Here is a 20,399-nt window from a genome sequence, read left to right on the forward strand (position 1 = left end):
TAACTAATGGTCATGTTAGAAACACTATAAAATGGATACCAGATGATGTTGCCACGAAGCTGATACTTTGCATTACTCGCAGGAGTGTGTTCTTTAAGGAGCACTAGTCCTGTATAACGTACGTAGTGTTTTTGACATTTTTTTTAACACTTCGTTCTCCGAGATGTGTGAGGTAATGAATCGTCATGTTATAAACACTATAAAATTATTACCAGATGATGTTGCCACGAAGCTGATACTTTGCATTACTCGCAGGAGTGTGTTCTTTAAGGAGCACTAGTCCTGCATAAAGTACATTTTGTTTTTGAGAATTTTTTTAACACTTCGAACAATGAGTAAAGTATGTTAATAAATTGTCAAGTTCTAAACACTATAAAATGGAAACCAGACGATGTTGCCACGAAGCTGATACTTTGTATTACTCGCAGGAGTGTGTTCTTTAAAGACCACTAGTCCTGTATAACGTACGTAGTGTTTTTTACAATTTTTTAACACTTTGTTCTCTGAGATGTGTGAGGTAATAAATCGTCATGTTAGAAACATTATAAAATAGATACCAGATGATGTTGCCACGAAGCTGAAACTTTGCATTACTCGCAGGAGTTTGTTCTTTAAGGAGCACTAGTCCTGTATAACTTACGTTTTGTTTTTGAGAATTTTTTGCACACTTCGAACAATGAGTAAAGTATGTTAATAAATTGTCAAGTTCTAAACACTATAAAATGGAAACCAGACGATGTTGCCACGAAGCTGATACTTTTTATTACTCGCAGGGATGTGTTCTTTATGGAGCACTAGTCCTATATAACGTACGTAGTGTTTTTTACAATGTTTTAACACTTCGTTCTCTGAGATGTGTAAGGTAATGATTTGTCAAGTTCTAAACACTATAAAATGGAAACCAGACGATGTTGCCACGGAGCTGATACTTTGTATTACTCGCAGAAGTGTGTTCTTTAAGGTGCACTAGTCCTGTATAACGTACGTAGTGTTTTTTACAATTTTTTAACACTTCGTTCTCTGAGATGTGTGAGTTAACTAATCGTCATTTTAGAAACACTATAAAATGGATACAAGATGATGTTGCCACGAAGCTGATACTTTGCATTACTCGCAGGAGTGTGTTCTTTAAGGAGCACTAGTCCTGTATAACGTACATAGTGTTTTTGACATTTTTTCAACACTTCGAACAATGAGTAGTGTATGGTTATAAATGGTAAGTTTGAAACACTATTAAATGGAAACCAGACGATGTTGCCACGAAGCTGATACTTTGAATTACTCGCAGGAGTGTATTCTTTAAGGAGCACTAGTCCTGTATAACGTACGTTTTGTTTTTGAGAATTATTTAACACTTTGTTCTCTGAGATGTGTGAGGTAATGAATCGTCATGTTATAAACACTATAAAATGGATACCAGATGATGTTGCCACGAAGCTGATTTTTTGCATTTCTCGCAGGAGTTTGTTCTTTAAGGAGCACTAGTCCTGTATAACATACGTTTTGTTTTTGAGAATTTTTTAACACTTCGAACAATGAGTAAAGTATGTTAATAAATTGTCAAGTTCGAGACACTATAAAATGGAAACCAGACGATGTTGCCACGAAGCTGATACTTTTTATTACTCGCAGGAGTGTGTTCTTTAAGGAGCATTAGTCCTGTATAACGTACGTAGTGTTTTTTACAATTTTTAAACACTTAGTTCTCTGAGATGTGTAAGGTAATGAATAGTCATGTTCGAAACACTATAAAATGGATACCAGATGATGTTGCAACGAGGCTGATACTTTGCGTAACTCGCAGGAGTGTGTTCTTTAAGGAGCACTAGTCCTGCGTACGTACGTTTTGTTTTTGAGAATTTTTTAACACTTCGAACAATGAGTAAAGTATGTTAATAAATTGTCAAGTTCTAAACATTATAAAATGGAGTCCAGACGATGTTGCCACGAAGCTGATACTTTGCATTACTCGCTGGAGTGTATTCTTTAAGTAGTACTAGTCCTGCATAACGTACGTTTTGTTTTTGAGAATTTTTTAACACTTCGGACAATGAGTAAAGTATGTTAATAAATTGTCAAGTTCTAAACACTATAAATTGGATAACCAGACGATGTTGCCACGAAGCTGATACTTTGTATTACTCGCAGGAGTGTGTTCTTTAAAGAGTACTAGTCCTGTATAACGTACGTAGTGTTTTTTACAATTTTTTAACACTTCGTTCTCTGAGATGTGTAAGGTAATGAATTGTCAAGTTCTAAACACTATAAAATGGAAACCAGAATATGTTGCCACGAAGCTGATACTTTGTATTACTCGCAGGAGTGTGTTCTTTAAGGAGCACTAGTCCTGTATAACGTACGTAGTGTATTTTACAATTTTTTAACACTTCGTTCTCTGAGATGTGTGAGTTAACTAATCGTCATATTAGAAACACTATAAAAAGGATACAAGATGATGTTGCCACGAAGCTGATATTTTGCATTACTCGCAGGAGTGTGTTCTTTAAGGAGTACTAGTCCTGTATAACGTACGTAGTGTTTTTGACATTTTTTCAACACTTCGAACAATGAGTAGTGTATGGTTATAAATGGTAAGTTCGAAACACTATTTAATGGAAAACAGACGATGTTGCCACGAAGCTGATACTTTGAATTACTCGCAGGAGTGTGTTCTTTACGGAGCACTATTCCTGTATAACGTACGTTTTGTTTTTGAGAATTATTTAACACTTAGTTCTCCGAGATGTGTGAGGTAATGAATCGTCATGTTAGAAACACTATAAAATGGATACCAGATGATGTTGCCACGAAGCTGATACTTTGCATTACTCGCAGGAGTGTGTTCTTTAAGGAGCACTAGACCTGCATAATGTACGTTTTGTTTTTGATAATTTTTTTAACACTTCGAACAATGAGTAAAGTATGTTAATAAATTGTCAAGTTCTATCAGCTATAAAATGGAAACCAGACGATGTTGCCACGAAGCTGATACTTGAATTACTCGCAGGAGTGTGTTCTGTAAGGAGCACTAGTCCTGCATAACGTACATTTTGTTTTTGAGAATTTTTTAACAATTTGAACAATGAGTAAAGTATGTTAATAAATTTTTATGTTAGAAACACTATAAAATGGATACCAGATGACGTTGCCACGAAGCTGATACTTTGCATTACTCGCAGGGGTGTGTTCTTTAAGGAGCACTAGTCCTGTATAACGTACATAGTGTATTTTACAATTTTTTATCACTTCGTTCTCTGAGATGTGTAAGGTAATGAATAGTCATGTTCGAAACACTATAAAATGGATACCAGATGATGTTGCCACGAGGCTGATACTTTGCATAACTCGCAGGAGTGTGTTCTATAAGGAGCACTAGTCCTGCATAACGTACATTTTGTTTTTAAGAATTTTTTAACACTTCGTTCTCTGAGATGTGTAAGGTAATGATTTGTCAAGTTCTAAACACTATAAAATGGAAACCAGAAGATGTTGCCACGAAGCTGATACTTTGTATTACTCGCAGGAGTGTGTTCTTTAAGGAGCACTAGTCCTGTATAACGTACGTAGTGTTTTTTACAATTTTTTAACATTTCGTTCTCTGAGATGTGTGAGTTAACTAATCGTCAAGTTTTAAACACTATAAAATGGAAACCAGACGATGTTGCCACGAAGCTGATATTTTTATTACTCGCAGGAGTGTGTTCTTTAAGGAGCACTAGTCGTGCATAACGTACGTTTTGTTTTTGAGAATTTTTTTAACACTTCGAACAATGAGTAAAGTATGTTAATAAATTGTCAAGTTCTAAACACTATAAAATGGAGTCCAGACGATGTTGCCATGAAGCTGATACTTTGCATTACTCGCAGGAGTGTGTTCTTTAAGGAGCACTAGTCCTGTATAACGTACGTAGTGTTTTTGACATTTTTTCAACACTTCGAACAATGAGTAGTGTATGTTATAAATGGTAAGTTCGAAACACTATTAAATGGAAACCAGACGATGTTGCCACGAAGCTGATACTTTGAATTACTCGCAGGAGTGTGTTCTTTAAGGAGCACTAGTCCTGTATAACGTACGTTTTTTTTTTTTTTACAATTTTTTAACACTTCGTTCTCTGAGTTGTGTAAGGTAATAAATTATCAAGTTCTAAACACTATGAAATGGAAACCAGACGATGTTGCCACGAAGCTGATACTTTGTATTACTCGCAGGAGTGTGTTCTTTAAGGAGTAGGCCTGTATAACGTACGTAGTGTTTTTTACAATTTTTTAACACTTCGTTCTCTGAGATGTGTGAGTTAACTAATCGTCATGTTAGAAACACTATAAAATGGATACCAGATGATGTTGCCACGAAGCTGATACTTTGCATTACTCGCAGGAGTGTGTTCTTTAAGGATCACTAGTCCTGTATAACGTACGTAGTGTTTTTGACATTTTTTTAACACTTCGTTCTCTAAGATGTGTATGGTTATAAATGGTAAGTTCGAAACATTATAAAATGAAAACCAGACGATGTTGCCACGAAGCTGATACTTTGCATTACTCGCTGGAGTGTGTACTTTAAGGAGCACTAGGCCTGTATAACGTACGTAGTGTTTTTTACATTTTTTCAACACTTCGAACAATGAGTAGTGTATGTTTATAAATCGTAAGTTCGAAACACAGTGGCGTAGTGTGCCATCTCGGCGCCTGGGGCAGGAGACCCATTTTGCCGCCCCCCATACTAAATTCAATGAGTGCGAAAGAGAGGCATCGACACGAGCCGACGCGTGAAACAAAAGATTTTGTATGAGTAATTAACATAATAATGAGTGCCGCTCAACTCGGCTCGCGCGCGCCGGGCGGCGCGGCGTGTTGCGATGTTGCCGTTCGTATGTAAACAAACAAACGTTATAAAGAGCTCTGTCAGTGATTTCGCAGTTTTTCTTTTAAATAAATATTAAAAAATAGTTGGTGCGCAAAATTTTAGATAAAAATGGAACATTTTAGTGTGTCTGACACATGTAAAGAATGAATCATAGATCAGATCTCAACCCGCTTCACCGGCGACCCGCCCCCGCGGGCTGCCGCCTGGGGCGGGCCGCCCCCTCCGCCCCACCCACGCTACGCCACTGTCGAAACACTATTAAATGGAAACCAGACGATGTTGCCACGAAGCTGATACTTTGAATTACTCGCAGGAGTGTGTATTTTAAGGAGCACTAGTCCTGTATAACGTACGTAGTGATTTTTACATTTTTTAACACTTCGTTCTCTGAGATGTGTGAGGTAATGAATCGTCATGTTAGAAACACTATAAAATGGATACCAGATGATGTTGCCACGAAGCTGATACTTTGCATTACTCGCAGGAGTGTGTTCTTTAAGGAGCACTACTCCTGTATAACGTACGTAGTTTTTTTTTAAATATTTATAGCACTACGAACTTTGAGATGTTGAGGTTATGAATGGTCAGGCTAGAAACACTTAATAATTTAAACCATATGATGTTGCTAAGAAGCTGCTAGTTTGCTTTAATCGACGCATTGTGTTGTTAAAAAAGCACTAGTTTTTGTATTACATACATAGGTGTTAATAAAAAATTTTTTTTGCACTTTGAACTCTGGGATAAATTATTTTCACTAAGGGCCGGTTTCACCAGTCGAGTTGAAAATCCCGATGATGTTATCGAGATAAAAAGTTAATCTTCCATTTCTATCTCGATAAAGTTATATGTGTTTCACCACATATTATCTTTCTCTGAGAAAATCGAGATAAGTTTAACTCGATCTTCTGAAATTATCGCGATTTTCTGTTTGTAAACACCTTTCGTTATCAAAGTTTGGCTAGAAATTTCGTAGGCTACTATGGCGAGCCAAGGCTGTAATTTGTCAAAGAAGCAGAGAAATAAAAATACATCGCAGCAGGAGAAATACATTCTTTTAGATTTAGTAACTGAACATTTCAATATCATTGAAAATAAAAAAACAGATTGTGTTTCACAGCAACAAAAAATGAAGCAGTGGCAAATACTTGCAGATACTTTCAATTGTATGTCTGGAGAACATCACAGGACTGCAGAAAATTTAAAAGCGGTGTGGGAGAATCTCAAAAAGCACACGCGAAAGACTTCTGCTGATCAACGAGTTCAAGTATTAACTGGAACAGGTAATATATTTTTTGTCTGTATATCCTGGTACATTATATTTAGGTACAGCAATAAATATTGTATGCATTTTTATCCATAATGCAATTTTACGAATTGTAAACATGTGCAATAACAATTTTTTTAGTTACTTGAATTAATTGTAATATATTAAAGAGGTATCTTGGGTGGAGTTGGAATCAGAACTATAACCTTTGCACTGTCAAGAAGACACTTCGCACTATACCACCAGTGGATATGAAATATACACCACATAACTAAATTAATTCTGTATTTTTTCAGGTGGAGGTCCTTCAAAAACAGTTAGTAAGGATCCCATTTGTGAGAGAGTGCAGAGCCTAATCAAACCGACTATCGATGGTACCAAGAATCCCTTCGATTCAGATTCAGATGCAATAATATTACCATTTGATGCATCAAATAGGCCTACTGATGAGGATGACAGCATTCAACTGGATGTCGGAGCAGAAGTGGATGTTTCTTTCGTGGAGACGGCAGAGACAGTTAGTAGGCCTACACTTTATTTTGAGAAAACCTAATGGATGTGTCACTGTGCATAGTTATGCTTATTAATCATGTATAGCTATAGCCTATGCACTGTGTTAACTTTATTTCTCTCACATAATGTTCAAATTTAATTTTTCCACAGGTAACTCTTCCAAATGGCGACTGGACGCATTATACTCCAGCCATGCTCAGCAGTCCTGTGTGTTCTGCCCTTCGACACTCCAATAACAACTCGGCTATCACAAACACAGTGCAGACCAATACTACTGATTCATGCAGTGCAAGTAGTGGGAAGGCAATGCCTCCTAGCAGTAGGGGAAATGCTTCAGTGCAATCTCCCTTTACTAGCAAGCGGCGACCAACCCCGGCCACCAAAGTGAAAGAAGTAAGTGCTGTCAATGCAGCAAAAATCGAACTAATTGAACTTGCAAAAAAACATGCAATCGAGGAAAAAGAAGTTATGAAAGAAATCTGGGAACTGCAGTTACAACAAGAACGAGAAAAAGTAAAGCAGGAAAAGCTGCAAACTGAACTTTTATCTTTACAAATCTTGAAAATAAAGAAAGAACTAGAACATTTGCAGTAATTTAATTGTTCTTATGTATTAAACATTTGCTCAACTATCATGACATAATTGTTATATATTACATGTATATTTACAAAGTGATATTCATTGTGCCTATTAACAAACAGTTTCAAGTACAAATGTTAAGAATTATATAAAAGATAATACATGTTCGCTTATGTCACATTATTTTGTATGATCTAAGCAGTTGTACAATGCAAATGTATTAAAATATTCCATACATCTTGCTATATGTAGTTATTTTCACCAGCAAATCTTCAAGTTGATGGCATCTCTGTGTGACATATAGATCAGTATGACCTACAACAAACTGAAAATACACAGAGTGATAAATAATCGTATCTTAAATAAGTATTACAACACACACACATATATAGGTATTTAATTATAGGTATATGTAAATTTCATTTACCTCCTGAAATAGTTTTCAATCAGTAAATGCCTGACACTGTCATATCTGGGCCTTCTGTTTGCATTTTCGTTGTTCTGCTGTACATTTCCTTCCTCAAGCAACTGTTGCCAAGGGAGGTGGAGATTGAGGTTAGGGTCGTCTGGAGGGAATTCTTCCCCAGTTTGTCGCAGGATATTATGCAGCACCCCAGTCGCTACAATGATGGCAAACGAATGTTCTAATGACACTCTCAATCCTAAAGATAAGACTGGGAAACGTCGCTTCCAGCAACCGAATGTTCGCTCTACAGGATTTCTTGACCTAATTTGCGACTCATTAAATAGGTGTTCCTGTGGACTTCTGGGATTATCTAATGGAGGCATTAGATATGACCTACAAGCATAGCCCGCATCAACAAGTAGTACAGAATCACCATACTCCCTTCTCTCAAAACATGCCCTTCTGTTGCTATTGTTGAATATGGTACTATCATGTGAGGAACCAGGCCATCGTGCAACAATATCTGTAATTTCCAATTTTGTATTACAAATTACTTGCACATTCACAGAGAAGTAACCTTTTCTGTTACGGTAGGATTCTGCATTGTTTCCACCTGCAACAAACATAAAACAAGCTTGTATGTGGATTGCAATGTTTAATAAAAAGGTAGCATAAAATCAGTGTTTAAACTAACCTGGTGACTGGATTTTTACATGAGTGCAATCCATAGCACCAATAGCCCTGGGAAATTTAGCAATTGCATAGAAATCCCTTTGTGCTAAATTCAGTTCTTCCATCGTCTCTGGGAATTTAATGAATTGCGGTCGAAGAGATGCAATTGCGGAGCTAACCCTATGTATTATTCGGTGAGCTGTGGGTTTACTAAAGCCAGCATAATCCCCAATGGTTAGCTGGTTACAGCCTGTAGCATAAAATCGAAGTGTAGCCAGCAGTTGGTTCATTGGCGACACTGACATATTCCTGTGAAAGACGAAAAAAGTATGTTGAAGGTTGTAATGTAATGTTCGTATAAATGAGTTTTATTTTACTTGTCTATGATTTCATATACATATTTATTATTCTACAGAAACAATTAACATTAGGAAATAATATTAATATAAACTTACTTTTCGGGAAACTGTAGTTGATTTTCTATAAGTTCCAAAACAAACATAGTCGACTGTTTTGAAAGGCGAAAATGTATTTTAAAGTCTTCTTCATCATACATTTCAAAATAATCGCTTCTATCTCGCATCCATCGTGGCCGACGAACAATGGCATCTTCTTCATCACTTTCATCTTCAAAAATCAAATTGTACATGCCTCGAGCCATTACAATTTTTAAAATCTCCTCTCGTCACTTCGTTTTACAATATTATCTCGATAATAAGACTTTAACCACGAAAATCGGTGGTTAAAATATTTTATCTCGATAACACTAAAAGATCGAGATATTCGGTGTGGTGAAACGGGATATTCAGTTAATCTGGATAATTCATTACTTTATCGAGATAATTTCGCTTGGTGAAACCGGCCCTTAGTCCCTTGTTGCATTAACTTCCTACAGATTATTTTCGCCATGTACGATAATTACGGTACGATTTCCGAATCGAAGCTTGGCTTCGAAGCTAACTTATCCTCAGTTATATAGTTACAGTCTAGACTTTTTAAGTGTTACAGGCTAGCATGAAATTTAATATGAATTGCGATGCAGGAATAATTCTGCCGATGACAAACCGTGGACGAAACCGAATTCTCATTTATAGGTTTTCTGGATAGATATTTATATCAGTATGCAACGTAATAGAGCTCTTGAATTGTGTCAAATTTGCATGCAGTAAAAAAACGTAATTACCATTGTAATAAAGCGTAGCTCTTTGTAAAGCGAATTTATGACAATCAAAGTGAATAATTCAAGAGTATGTCAGAAATTGTTTTTTTTTTCATATATTTTTTGTAATAATAATGCATCTTAAAATATTGCATACAAATTAATTGTATTGATGCAGAACAGTATTTCTGAGCGAAATTGTATGCATTTGTGTTTAAATAATCATGTGTGGCAGTGATGTTTCTGTTTCATCACAATTTCTTGACTGCGAACAACTTGTTTCTTGTGTTAGATATAACAAATATTAGTTTTTAAATTACTCTTTCCCAGGGAACTGAATACTCCAGCTATCATGTACGGGAGAGTGCGAGAACCGGATGCGTTGCTTAGATACAGCGATGTGAAAGGAGTAAAAGTTTACCTGTGTGGCATTTTTATTGGTGCTGAGGAACCCTTTAGCTCATCGCACACTACAGCGCGCCGCGCAGCCCTGAAATAATCCCGGCTCAACACTCGCACACTACAGCGCGCCTGGCCGCGCCGCGCAGCCTTGCGGAAATTTCCGATGGTTCTGGAGGGAGTCGCACACTACAGATGCCATTTTCTGATTCCGCGCGCTCAGTTCCTTCAATTGTGACCTACAGTACAGGAGTACCGAGGGGCTAGTTTTGCTTCCGTTTAGTAGTGTTGTCGGTTTTCAGGTTTAGTTTACTATTTAATTTCAAAGTCATGAGCAGTTCTGAGGAGGAAGATATGTTTCTATATTGTTTACTGGAATCGGAAGATGAAGAGAAGAGACAGAGGATGATGTGGGTTCACCCGATTAACGAGAAGAGAGATTTGCATGTTTTAGTTTCATATAACTTCATATACAACGTGACCCATCACTAATTTAAATTTTCGAAACTTAGGCAACATTAAATTAAAGGCCACAAAAAGGAGAAGGATAGCTTTTTGACTGATAAGTTAGTTTGAGGTTAAACAAAATCTACACTTCTGTTATCTCAAAAACTTTTGTTTCCCGACCTGTTTATTTAAGTTTGAAAATTGAATCAATGGTTAGCCCATTTATATAGTTAAATCAAAGATGTAACATAAAGTAATCTATGCTTTAACTTACCTAAAATAGTCTTCTGTGTACACTAGATACGTACAGCCCGTGTGCAGGTCTTATAAAATAGACTCAAAAAAGAATAATGAACGAGAAGCACCGAAGAAACCCGGCACCCGAAGGTTATCTCAGCCCATATTGTGTTCCGTCTGTCACCAGACACGATAGCGCGCCGCTTGGCGCCTCGCCTCGCCCGCCTCCTTGGCGGAACAATTCCGCTCCGAATTCTCCCGGGAGTTCCGGCGCCGGAATAATTCCGCGGCGGACAGGGCGACGCGGCGCGCCCAAGTGTGCGCATCGTCATTCTAGATTGTTACCTATTTAGGCCTACTTATTCAGGTTTTTCTCAATAAGTTTAATTTTGTAAAGTAATTCGTATTATAATTATTGTTCTTAAATTTTATTAACTTATTGTAATATAATTATAAATCACGGGACTGTGTCTGGGCTTGTGTGATGGTTAGAAAGAGAGGCATGTAAGTGGGAGTGAGAAAGGAACAGTGCTTCCCCGCCAACCGAGATAAAGACGGTAATTCCCCCCTGCATGGGAACCGGGTGATAACTGCTCTCTCACGGTGTGGGAGAGAGAACGAGAATGGAAGTCCCCGATTTCGATGTGAAATTGAAAAGAGACTGATCAGGGGAAGCCCAGATTTCTGTGTGTACAAGATTTTTTCATGTAGTGTAACTTGTTCTCTGATTGGCTGGTATCTGTAAGAGTGAAAGAAGCGTGCGTGTGATTGGTCGGTGAGGTCATGTGACTTCTACTCCCTGCGTGGTGAGACGAGTTCATGAGATCACCATCACCTAGAGGTGGGTTGGGACAGCAATTTTCGGTATCAGTCCCAACCTGATACTGATACAGTAATGTACCTAGGTACAAGTCTCTGATACTTCTGTATCAGACGGTCCCAGGAGGAAATAAAGCTCCGCGTACGCAGACCGTGCGACCGGAAGGAGAATCTGATACATTATTTATCACGCCTGGTAATTCTCTACCTCTGATACTCTCATGCCCGCCTGATACAACCAGTATCAATCAGTTCAACATTCACTGCAGTTCGTCCTGGCCGTGTATCACGATGTTGCGGGCTGTCATGCTTTGTAGTTAGTATTTTTATAGTGAAATAAGGAATGGATAAGTGCACGAAAAAGACTTCATTTGTGTGGAATTTTTTCACGGAAAATAATGAGTTTGCTAATTGTAATTTGTGTAAACAAAAACTGAGTTATAAATCATCGACTAATCTGAAGAAACATTTGAAACGTAAACACTGATATAGTATGCTTACTAATGTACCTATCTGTTTTTTTATTTTTTTATTTTTGATAAAATCGTGAATTTTTAATGTATAAAAACACTAGTTACTAATTGTTATCGAAAAAAAAAGTCCATATGTTGATTACATCTGTTATTAGTGTCAACTGAGAATTTATTTGCATTTTCATAGCTGTTAGGTGCACAAATATAAATATTAAATCTTGTATTAATGTACTTTTTAATATTAAAATTTCATTAGTTTTATTATTGAACGAGACGGTGCACGCACTGCGCACTGAGTGTACTAAAGTAGGACAATAAACAAAACGACTTGTAACCAGGGCTGCCACTCTGATATTCATGAAAAACCTAGATAACCTAAAAAAAACCCAGACACATGGGTAAAAAACCCAGATGCGTCTAAAATGCTATCGTTGAAAATGTTTGCGTACTAATTCAAAAATATAAACATAACTGGTTTTAAAATAAAACAATTAATTACCTTACAAGACTGAAAACGGTTAAATACAACCAATACAAGAAAATTACACTGCAGCAAAATGGCTGTATAAGTAATTCTTGGACCAGCACATATCATAAAAAAAACCTACAAATATATACATGACAAAACAAACACCATCACTGCATACTTTAAACCGGTAAATGTTTTTATAAAACTGCATCATGTACGTTAGTCTTTATTCAGAGTCTGATTCTACAAGATTGGTTTGAAGGTTAATTGTTGCATTGGTTTTGTGTTCTGCAAGCCTCTTTGAAGAATGTGTCTAATTTAATATTCGACTTAGCTTCTTGAAAACTAGTTTTGTGTTTATATGTATTTTTGTGTGTGAAACACATAGACTTGTTTGCATTTATCAAACAGATATTGCAACAGATACAGTAGCTACTACCTTTATTATTGTTTTAGGTATAAAAATAATTAAAATTATAAAAAACCTAGAATTGTTGGAATTCATTATTTAAAAACCCAGAAACCCAAACACCATTGGAAAAACCCAGATCTGGGTGGAAAAACCCATGAGTGGCAGCCCTGCTTGTAACAATATCGCTTTGCGCCTCTCCTTCAAGGCTTCAACGCCTTCCCCTGCGCTTCCTCCCCTACATTCTTTCCCTTCTTTATCCCTTATTCGTCGTTCCTGCTCCCTCCCCTTTCACAAGCTCCGCCCAAGTGACAGTCATCTGCGATCGGGTACTGCGCTCATTGGCCGTGGTGTTGTTCCAGGTGAATTCTGAACTGATACTAAAGTGTCTGATACTTTTCAAGTGTACTCGTTTGTCGATCCTGATACAGGCGCGTATCAGTGACAAAGTATCAGGGTGATACTTTTCGACCCACCTCTACCATCACCAGTCGTCTGTCGATCGCTGCCACAGTAGGTCGCGTTCGGTGGCTTCTCACTAAAGTATAATGTAATGTACTAATAGATAATTTCACGTTGGTGGTCGGAGCCAGGCCGAATATTAAAACAACCTAATTTTCTTTTTTTTTTGTTTCGGGTATAACTGAATTAGAAGTTGCGGCCACTTTCGTCGGCAGTTGGCTCTAGTGATGGGCAGAACGGTTCTTTTGACCGAACCGGTACTTTCGGATCAGTTCCGTGAAAGATTCGTTCAGAACGATTCGTTCATCTCGGTCATTTCGTTCTTTTCTGTGAATAGGATCTGGCTCTTTTATCAGGTGTCGTAACTCGTTCATCCTTTAGAGTATTGGCTACGTGTTTGCTTCCAGCCTCCCCTCGTTATCGCGTGACCCGATAACGAGAGGAGGCTGGATCGCGTGGGTGGTTATATTTATCTACTCTGCATGGGTAAATGAAATTTCAAACGTCTAGTTGTATACTGACTGTTATAAAATTATTGACTGTTGATCGCTGCAAATGCTTCATGCAGTGATTCTATATAATACGGGAGCATTAAATCTAAGAATGTTAGGTACGAAAGTGATCTTTCTTAACTTTAATTTGTAATCGCACTATTATAGCTAGTACTTGAACATTGCTTTTCGTAGCCAGTGAATCACAGTTGCGTATATGAAACAAGATTATTTATATTGTATTACTTTTTAAGTTACAAATATTAATATACAGGCTATTTACACTCTAGAGAGAGTAAAGTGTTTACATGTAGACCAACACATTTAGAGAAAAAAGACAAAAATTGAATACTACTACTGCGATTCAGTATGAAGAGAGAAAAATGAAGTAGGTACATTAATTAACACCTAAATGGTAAGTGTGAACATTTGTAGTTACTTTCCCTGTTATTTTTAATTCATGTTTTTTTTCCCCCCAAATTTGTGTATGTGAATGTGAAAACGCAATTTTAAACCACTACTTAACAGTTGACATTTTCAGGTATAGATACTTTTCATGTTACCCTATTTTATTTGATCAGTTATCGTTTGCTCTTATGAACATGCTCACGCTGTGATTACTAATTCTTCAGACTCCTGACGTCATGAATCATTTCACGAACGAATCAGACCGGGCGCGTGGCCGGTTCTCTCATCTCGTTCTCTCGTTCTCTCCGCGTTTTCGTTCTTCCGAATCTTTCAAGGTACCGGCTCTCAAAGAGCCGGTTGGTTCTCTCGTTCTCTCCGCATTTTCGTTCTACCGAATCTTTCAAGGTACCGGCTCTCAAAGAGCCGGTTCTTTACATCGCGAACGAATCGCAAGATTTCGTTCTCTCAAAGATTCGTTCTTTTTGAACGAATCGTTAACGAACGACCCATCACTAGTTGGCTCGGGGCGGAATTCGTTTTCGCTGGGTGCGGCCCTCTTCCAGGTCGCACCATCTTCTTGTACTTGCAGTAAAACTTTACTGAAGGACTTCATCTACGCTATTAATTTTCGGTAATTTCTCGTCATGCGAGCTACCAGCAGTTTTTCGACGGACAGATATATGTGTGGAACGAGTGAATGAACAATTGTAAGTGTTTGGATTCGTCGGGGCATTCTGTTTGGAAAAAAATAAAAAAACAACAAAAATTACAATCGGCGTTGAACTGTTTATTTTGTATATAACGAATCGTTATAATATATTATGTATAGTTGCAGGGACACACGTGCCAATTATATGCTGACAATACACCTTCCTCAGATCGAAGTAATAAGAAACTATGATATTAAAAACTATGTCATTAAGGCACTGTAGTTTTTCATAGAAAGTCATACCGATCACATTTAGAAAGGTTACCCTTGGTTATATATACATATATACACACATACATTTGTGCAAAACTAATTTTTTTTAATCATTTGTCAAAGATGTGAGAATTTGTGCAGTCATATGCTGTACAAATTTATGTAAGCGATTTTCAAAATTACGCAACGTTTGTCCACAAAAATATTTTGCTTGATTTTAACCTATGTTTATATTAAAATTTATGATACTTCATTTGAAATAAAAATTTCAAAATAGGTGAGGTATTGTTATTGATAAAGGTATAGTGGCAAAACATATATTTTTTTGTTGACAAGAGTATGCAATTCCGGCATGCGTACATACCACGAAATCCAGTATTAATATAAAATATGAAACTTTATCGAACATTGTTGTTACAGATACTGAGTATTAAAAATAGATCGTTGTAAATTACCATGGAAATTTATTTTTACTGAACGTCATTATTTGGAAATATAATGTGTATGCGCACGTTTTGGACTGCCATTTACTTTTATTTATACATATATTCTTTATATATTATACTTTACATTTTTCTGTGGTGATTTCAAAATTTTATACATTGCAAATCACTACAATGTGCTAAACTCGGCTGTTACTTTTTTTGCTTCTCTGAGTTCTTTTTCTGTAAGCGACACTGCTACAGTGTTGTGTGAACGAGATACATTGTTGCAAAATTCCATTCCTGTTACAAGAATTTTTCAAATTACTTTTAAACATTAAAGATTCAATTACTATATTTGCAGTACAGATTATAAACTACTTGGAAGAAACTCTACTTATTTGTATGCATTTTGGTTACAACTGTTTTTTACATTCTTTTTTTTTACATTAAAGCCGTAACGATTATTATAAATTTTTTTGGTACAACGTTTTAGACTGATTTTGTTTTCTTATATTATTTTGAAAGCTTTGTGCCTGTAAGCCAACACTTTAACTGCTGGTGTGAACATTTTATATTGTTATTTTATATACTATGTGTTTGTATATTTTTAATCTGTATAGTTGGTGAAGTTTTGTTCTTATAGTGTGCATGGTCGTATGTGTACTATGTTCATTTTTTTTCACCAATTACTCTATTAATTCGTCTATTAGTAGGAAGTAACTAACTATCTGTATTTTGTTTTGGTACCTTATGGTAGTGTTTATGCATGAAAGTGATTTTATGACAAATAAATTCTACTTCAAATACAAGTTCTAAAACAATTAACATCTTGTATATGTTCGTAAGTTTGTCAGCAGTGAAAATGTATAGTAAACCATGGTCGATCCGCAATAGATAATTTATTTTTAATCAAACCCATTATATTTTTCTTTGACTTAATTGTAATCATAGAAACGTATATCATGAAGTTCCAAGTCATAGTCAAACAATAAATGATACGTTTAACATATTTAACAATTTCCACGATTCGGCGAAACATACCGTGAGTAGTGACAATAAACATAATTACGCTTCTTTTCGCAGGCAGAAAAATATATTTTTAGGAATTACTGTATAATTCATTATTATTACTATAATATTAAATTATATTTTCCGAGCAAAAGCAGTTTCTCAATTTATTTAATGTTCACAAATTTACTATATATGTACCTATATGTAAATATGCATGTATATATACTTCACACATCATAGATCTATATATAACATATTGATAAACGGTTTTCCATTTGAATTCGAACTAAAATCAACATATACATAACATTAGTTGTCTTTTTTGTTTTGTTATAAAATATGTAATTTTTTATCTGTTGTTTGTGCCTACTATGCCAGGATAAGATTTCTTGTGTCATGCTGTTCCTTTTTATTGTTTTTTGTTTCGTAGAACAATAAACCAGGAAACAAATAATACTCAAGCCGTGTTTTTTAAGCCCTCTTTTGAGCTATGAATTTCGAGGTTTTTGTACGCTGCACTGAAAAAATGTTTGTAGGTAAAGTATAGGTATCTATGTCAAAATTCCGCCAAGAAATGTTTCTTTTTTGTACTGAACTGAAAATCTTGTGAAATATATACAAAAAGAACGTTTTCATAATCAATTGAATCAACGAAACATTTACTTTTCCGTAGACTTGTAGTAAATACAACGCAAATGTATTTATTGTCGACGTACGTGTTATTAAACTAGCAGTACATAGTGCCATTGCATTGGTTGTTGAAATGGACCCAGTAGCTGATAAGCAGAAGGGTTTTTTCGGAAGTGTTACGGGATATTTCCAGGATACGTCAAACACTGCAGCGCTGGTTTGCTGCCGATGTCACACCTGAATAGATACCTTGTTTGTTATTCATAATACACACAGCATATTCATATTTCGTTGGAGTTATGTGTCGAACGTTTTGTAGAGATAATCAAACCTCAATAGTTATTTTGATTCTGATAAAAATATTTTTGGATTAAAAAAAAGCACGTGTAAACTGCAGGACACCATCAACATTAAAAATTCACGTTCCCATTGTAAGTATAAAATCAATTGCAAGCTAGAAAGGATCAAAACTCAAGCCAGTAGACACTCCCTCAGATATCCCAAGGAGAAAGCGGGCACCTAGTTCCGTGGTCTGTGTTCTCCAGGGCCATTCATGAAACCAGCAAAAGTTATTTCTAAGCCAAAAAGTAAAACGATGTAACTATAAATGAATAAGTTATTTGACTGCTCACCCCACAACGGCGTCACCAGCTTGACGAGGCGATTACAATGCCATCTCGTGTCTGGCAGTCCTACTAGTTTTAAAACTGCATAAGAATTCTACTATGGCTTGGAGACTTCTATAAGAATTATTTATATTCAATGGCAGTCCGTAGTATTTTACCATGTCTGCAATTAAAGTGTTACATAGTGACTATGTTATCAGTTAAATGTCACAATTTTAATATCAGTTTCGAAACGTTAATGTATGTAGGCAATAATTCAAATTATTATTTTTCAACCAAAATAATACTCAACAATATACATACAGCAATGGAGATCATGGGCCTCTGGCATACCTATAACATTTGATGGGGACATCAAATAAATGTATTTAAATGCTAGTCTTGGAGCTGCTGTCACTAAGTTCCAGGAACATTAATTTTCTGGGAGCTCATACAAACACATGCTGGGCATGATCACTCTCCAATTTAGTGACAAAATGCAAGTTTTATTTAGCGAAACATAAAAAATTCCACTAGTTTATTTAACAACACTACGGATGTTGACTATTAATATAGTGTGTCTTTTTCCCAATACTATGCTTTGTATGTAGTTTTTTATTTGACACGTAATCAACTACTATATTACATCACTGTAATTACAGGTATTTCATAAATATGAAAAAAAAAATACAACTTCAGGACGATGGAGATAGTGTACAATTTGACTGTATACTCTGTGGATCTGTCTTAGTGATATTTTAATGGTATCAGTTGCCAGCTGTCAGGTTTTTATTTTTACAAAAAGATTACTTATAACAATAATTACATGATGACGTTTATTTTATTCGAAATTATTAGTACCAGCATGATATACAAAATAAAATATATAGGTGTTAAGATAATTTTATGGAAATACTCCGGTTAACATTTTAATAGTTATTACCATAAAATGTACTCGAATGTATGATAATATCTTTAGCGGGAGTGGAAGTGTTAAAAAAAAATTATAAAAGTTATTACTACATAAAATGTTTTTCTCTACTCAGTGTCATAAACTTTCACACACTGTAAATAGTTGTTTTATTTTTGTTGGTTGTATAATTGTATAAACGGTTTTGTACTTTTCCCAGAAAAAACAACCATTTAGTCTATATTTATCTTACCAGTTATACCAAAATAAGCAGGAAACAACTCAGTAGCTCAATTTGCAAGTATGATCACCGTTTTCCACGTGCAGCACACCTATCACTGAGGGGAAATGTTGAGTTGTCTGGTGCATTTATTTTTTATTTAAAATATATTTTCTTACTTAAAAAATTTGTCCATATGCCACTCTTTATCAGTGTTGTAGTGACGAATACAAAGAACTTTAATATTTTCAAACCGTCGTTGACGTGAGGGATAACTGAAGAAGACTGGCTCAGACTCACAGCGTTCACCGCGTCTCTCAATCACCAAACATCTCAAGTGGTATTTGTCCGGAAACCCGGATTGCCGTGGAGAGATGTTGGCGTGCGATGTGTAACCAAGTGACTGACACATCAATGATATCTATAATTACTTTATTACATTAAATATATAATGTACTTTCGTGTCAGTTTGTGCGCCGGCCTCTAAAAATAGTTATTGCATAAATCGGGTAACGTTAATAAAATATGATTTAAAAAAAAGTCATTAAAAGTATTAGTATCACCCTGCTCACCTAGGCTACATGCGACGGCATCTACAGGGGTCTAGTGGGCTGTGAACTACTTGACAGAATAATTTCAGTCTTGCTGGAGATAAGTTTCGAAACAACGCAGCTTCAGCCATCTCGCCGCATTTTAAATGAGTCTTCTTTTGTTTTCAGAACATGAGGCAAATGACAGTAAAACTCTTTTGGTTTTATAAAGATCTAACAACAGATACTGAATCGATTTATAGCCATTGTAGCTTGCAGGTTTCGTAATGTGTTTTATGTGAATAGTGCAATAAAGTTTACTGGTGGGGAAAATCAAGGAAGTATTAATAAAGTAATTTTATGCAAAAATAGTCACATCGTTAGCCGTGTGATTTAAGTCTTGAATAATGTTTATTCTTAAATATAATAAAACAGTTCAATCTTCCAATCCCCCTTGGACAAGGATAGTATTTTAAAAAAATTATTGCAGCAGGTTTTGTCTTGGCCAATAAAATACAATAATGCATATTGGAAAATGTTACGGCTCTCATTATGCAATATAAATGTATATTGATTTACTGTGTTATTAGATGTAAACAATAAGTAAATAAAAAATTTATGCCACTATAAATTACATAAGCTTATCTATTGCACAGGCCGAGCGCATGTGGATGAAGCAACATTATAGAAAATCTAGGAAGTATATGCGAAATGGTAGCTGTGGCAGTATGCCCATAGAGTAAATAAAGTACTAGTACAGAGTGGACACTCAATGCTATTGCAGTTCGTTTTTTTTTTATTCAGAAATGCCCTAGTTGCTATACAAAAAAGCAAACTTGACAAACATTAAAACGAAGTTGCAATGGCTTAAAACCGAGATAAAGTACCTTCCGGAGTTAGATTTACGTTTCAAATTATAAGTAAACTTTAATTTAAATACAACGTTGATCCTAGAAAGTACAATTTGCAGTTAATATGCTTAAAACACTAATTTGAATAGTAGGGAAATTTGCAGCTTCAACTGAATGTTGGCGAGCTTGTGACTTATTTCGAGCATGCATTAATATTT

At 35.8% G+C, this 20,399-nt stretch overlaps 2 protein-coding genes across 2 annotated transcripts; one reads left to right on the forward strand and one right to left on the reverse strand.

Moving 5' to 3' along the window:
- Window positions 1-5,640: 5,640 nt before the first annotated feature.
- On the forward strand, window positions 5,641-7,463 carry LOC134541604 (myb/SANT-like DNA-binding domain-containing protein 3). Its single transcript, XM_063385155.1, has 3 exons — window positions 5,641-6,150; window positions 6,431-6,651; window positions 6,798-7,463. The coding sequence occupies exons 1-3, from the start codon at window positions 5,850-5,852 to the stop codon at window positions 7,239-7,241; spliced, it is 966 nt and encodes a 321-aa protein (XP_063241225.1). The 5' UTR covers window positions 5,641-5,849; the 3' UTR covers window positions 7,242-7,463.
- A 27-nt stretch (window positions 7,464-7,490) lies between these two features.
- On the reverse strand, window positions 7,491-9,174 carry LOC134541603 (putative nuclease HARBI1). Its single transcript, XM_063385154.1, has 4 exons — window positions 8,760-9,174; window positions 8,327-8,613; window positions 7,654-8,245; window positions 7,491-7,551 (listed from the first exon to the last, which is right to left on the reverse strand). Exons 1-4 carry the CDS (start codon window positions 8,963-8,965, stop codon window positions 7,542-7,544), a joined length of 1,095 nt encoding a protein of 364 aa, XP_063241224.1. The 5' UTR covers window positions 8,966-9,174; the 3' UTR covers window positions 7,491-7,541.
- Between the last annotated feature and the right edge of the window lie 11,225 nt (window positions 9,175-20,399).

The sequence above is a fragment of the Bacillus rossius genome (genome assembly GCF_032445375.1).
Source record: "Bacillus rossius redtenbacheri isolate Brsri chromosome 4 unlocalized genomic scaffold, Brsri_v3 Brsri_v3_scf4_1, whole genome shotgun sequence".
In the NCBI taxonomy this organism is placed as follows: Eukaryota; Metazoa; Arthropoda; class Insecta; order Phasmatodea; family Bacillidae; genus Bacillus; species Bacillus rossius.

Excerpts from the sequence above, each read along its gene's own strand:
- LOC134541604 (XM_063385155.1), top strand. The coding sequence starts at position 5,850 with ATGGCGAGCCAAGGCTGTAATTTGTCAAAGAAGCAGAGAAATAAAAAT. Across the intron at positions 6,151-6,430 it reads TCAAGTATTAACTGGAACAG|GTGGAGGTCCTTCAAAAACA; the intron begins GTAATATATTTT and ends GTATTTTTTCAG. Across the intron at positions 6,652-6,797 it reads TCGTGGAGACGGCAGAGACA|GTAACTCTTCCAAATGGCGA; the intron begins GTTAGTAGGCCT and ends ATTTTTCCACAG.
- LOC134541603 (XM_063385154.1), bottom strand. The coding sequence starts at position 8,965 with ATGGCTCGAGGCATGTACAATTTGATTTTTGAAGATGAAAGTGATGAA. Across the intron at positions 8,614-8,759 it reads CAACTACAGTTTCCCGAAAA|GAATATGTCAGTGTCGCCAA; the intron begins GTAAGTTTATAT and ends CGTCTTTCACAG. Across the intron at positions 8,246-8,326 it reads TGTAAAAATCCAGTCACCAG|GTGGAAACAATGCAGAATCC; the intron begins GTTAGTTTAAAC and ends TGTTTGTTGCAG.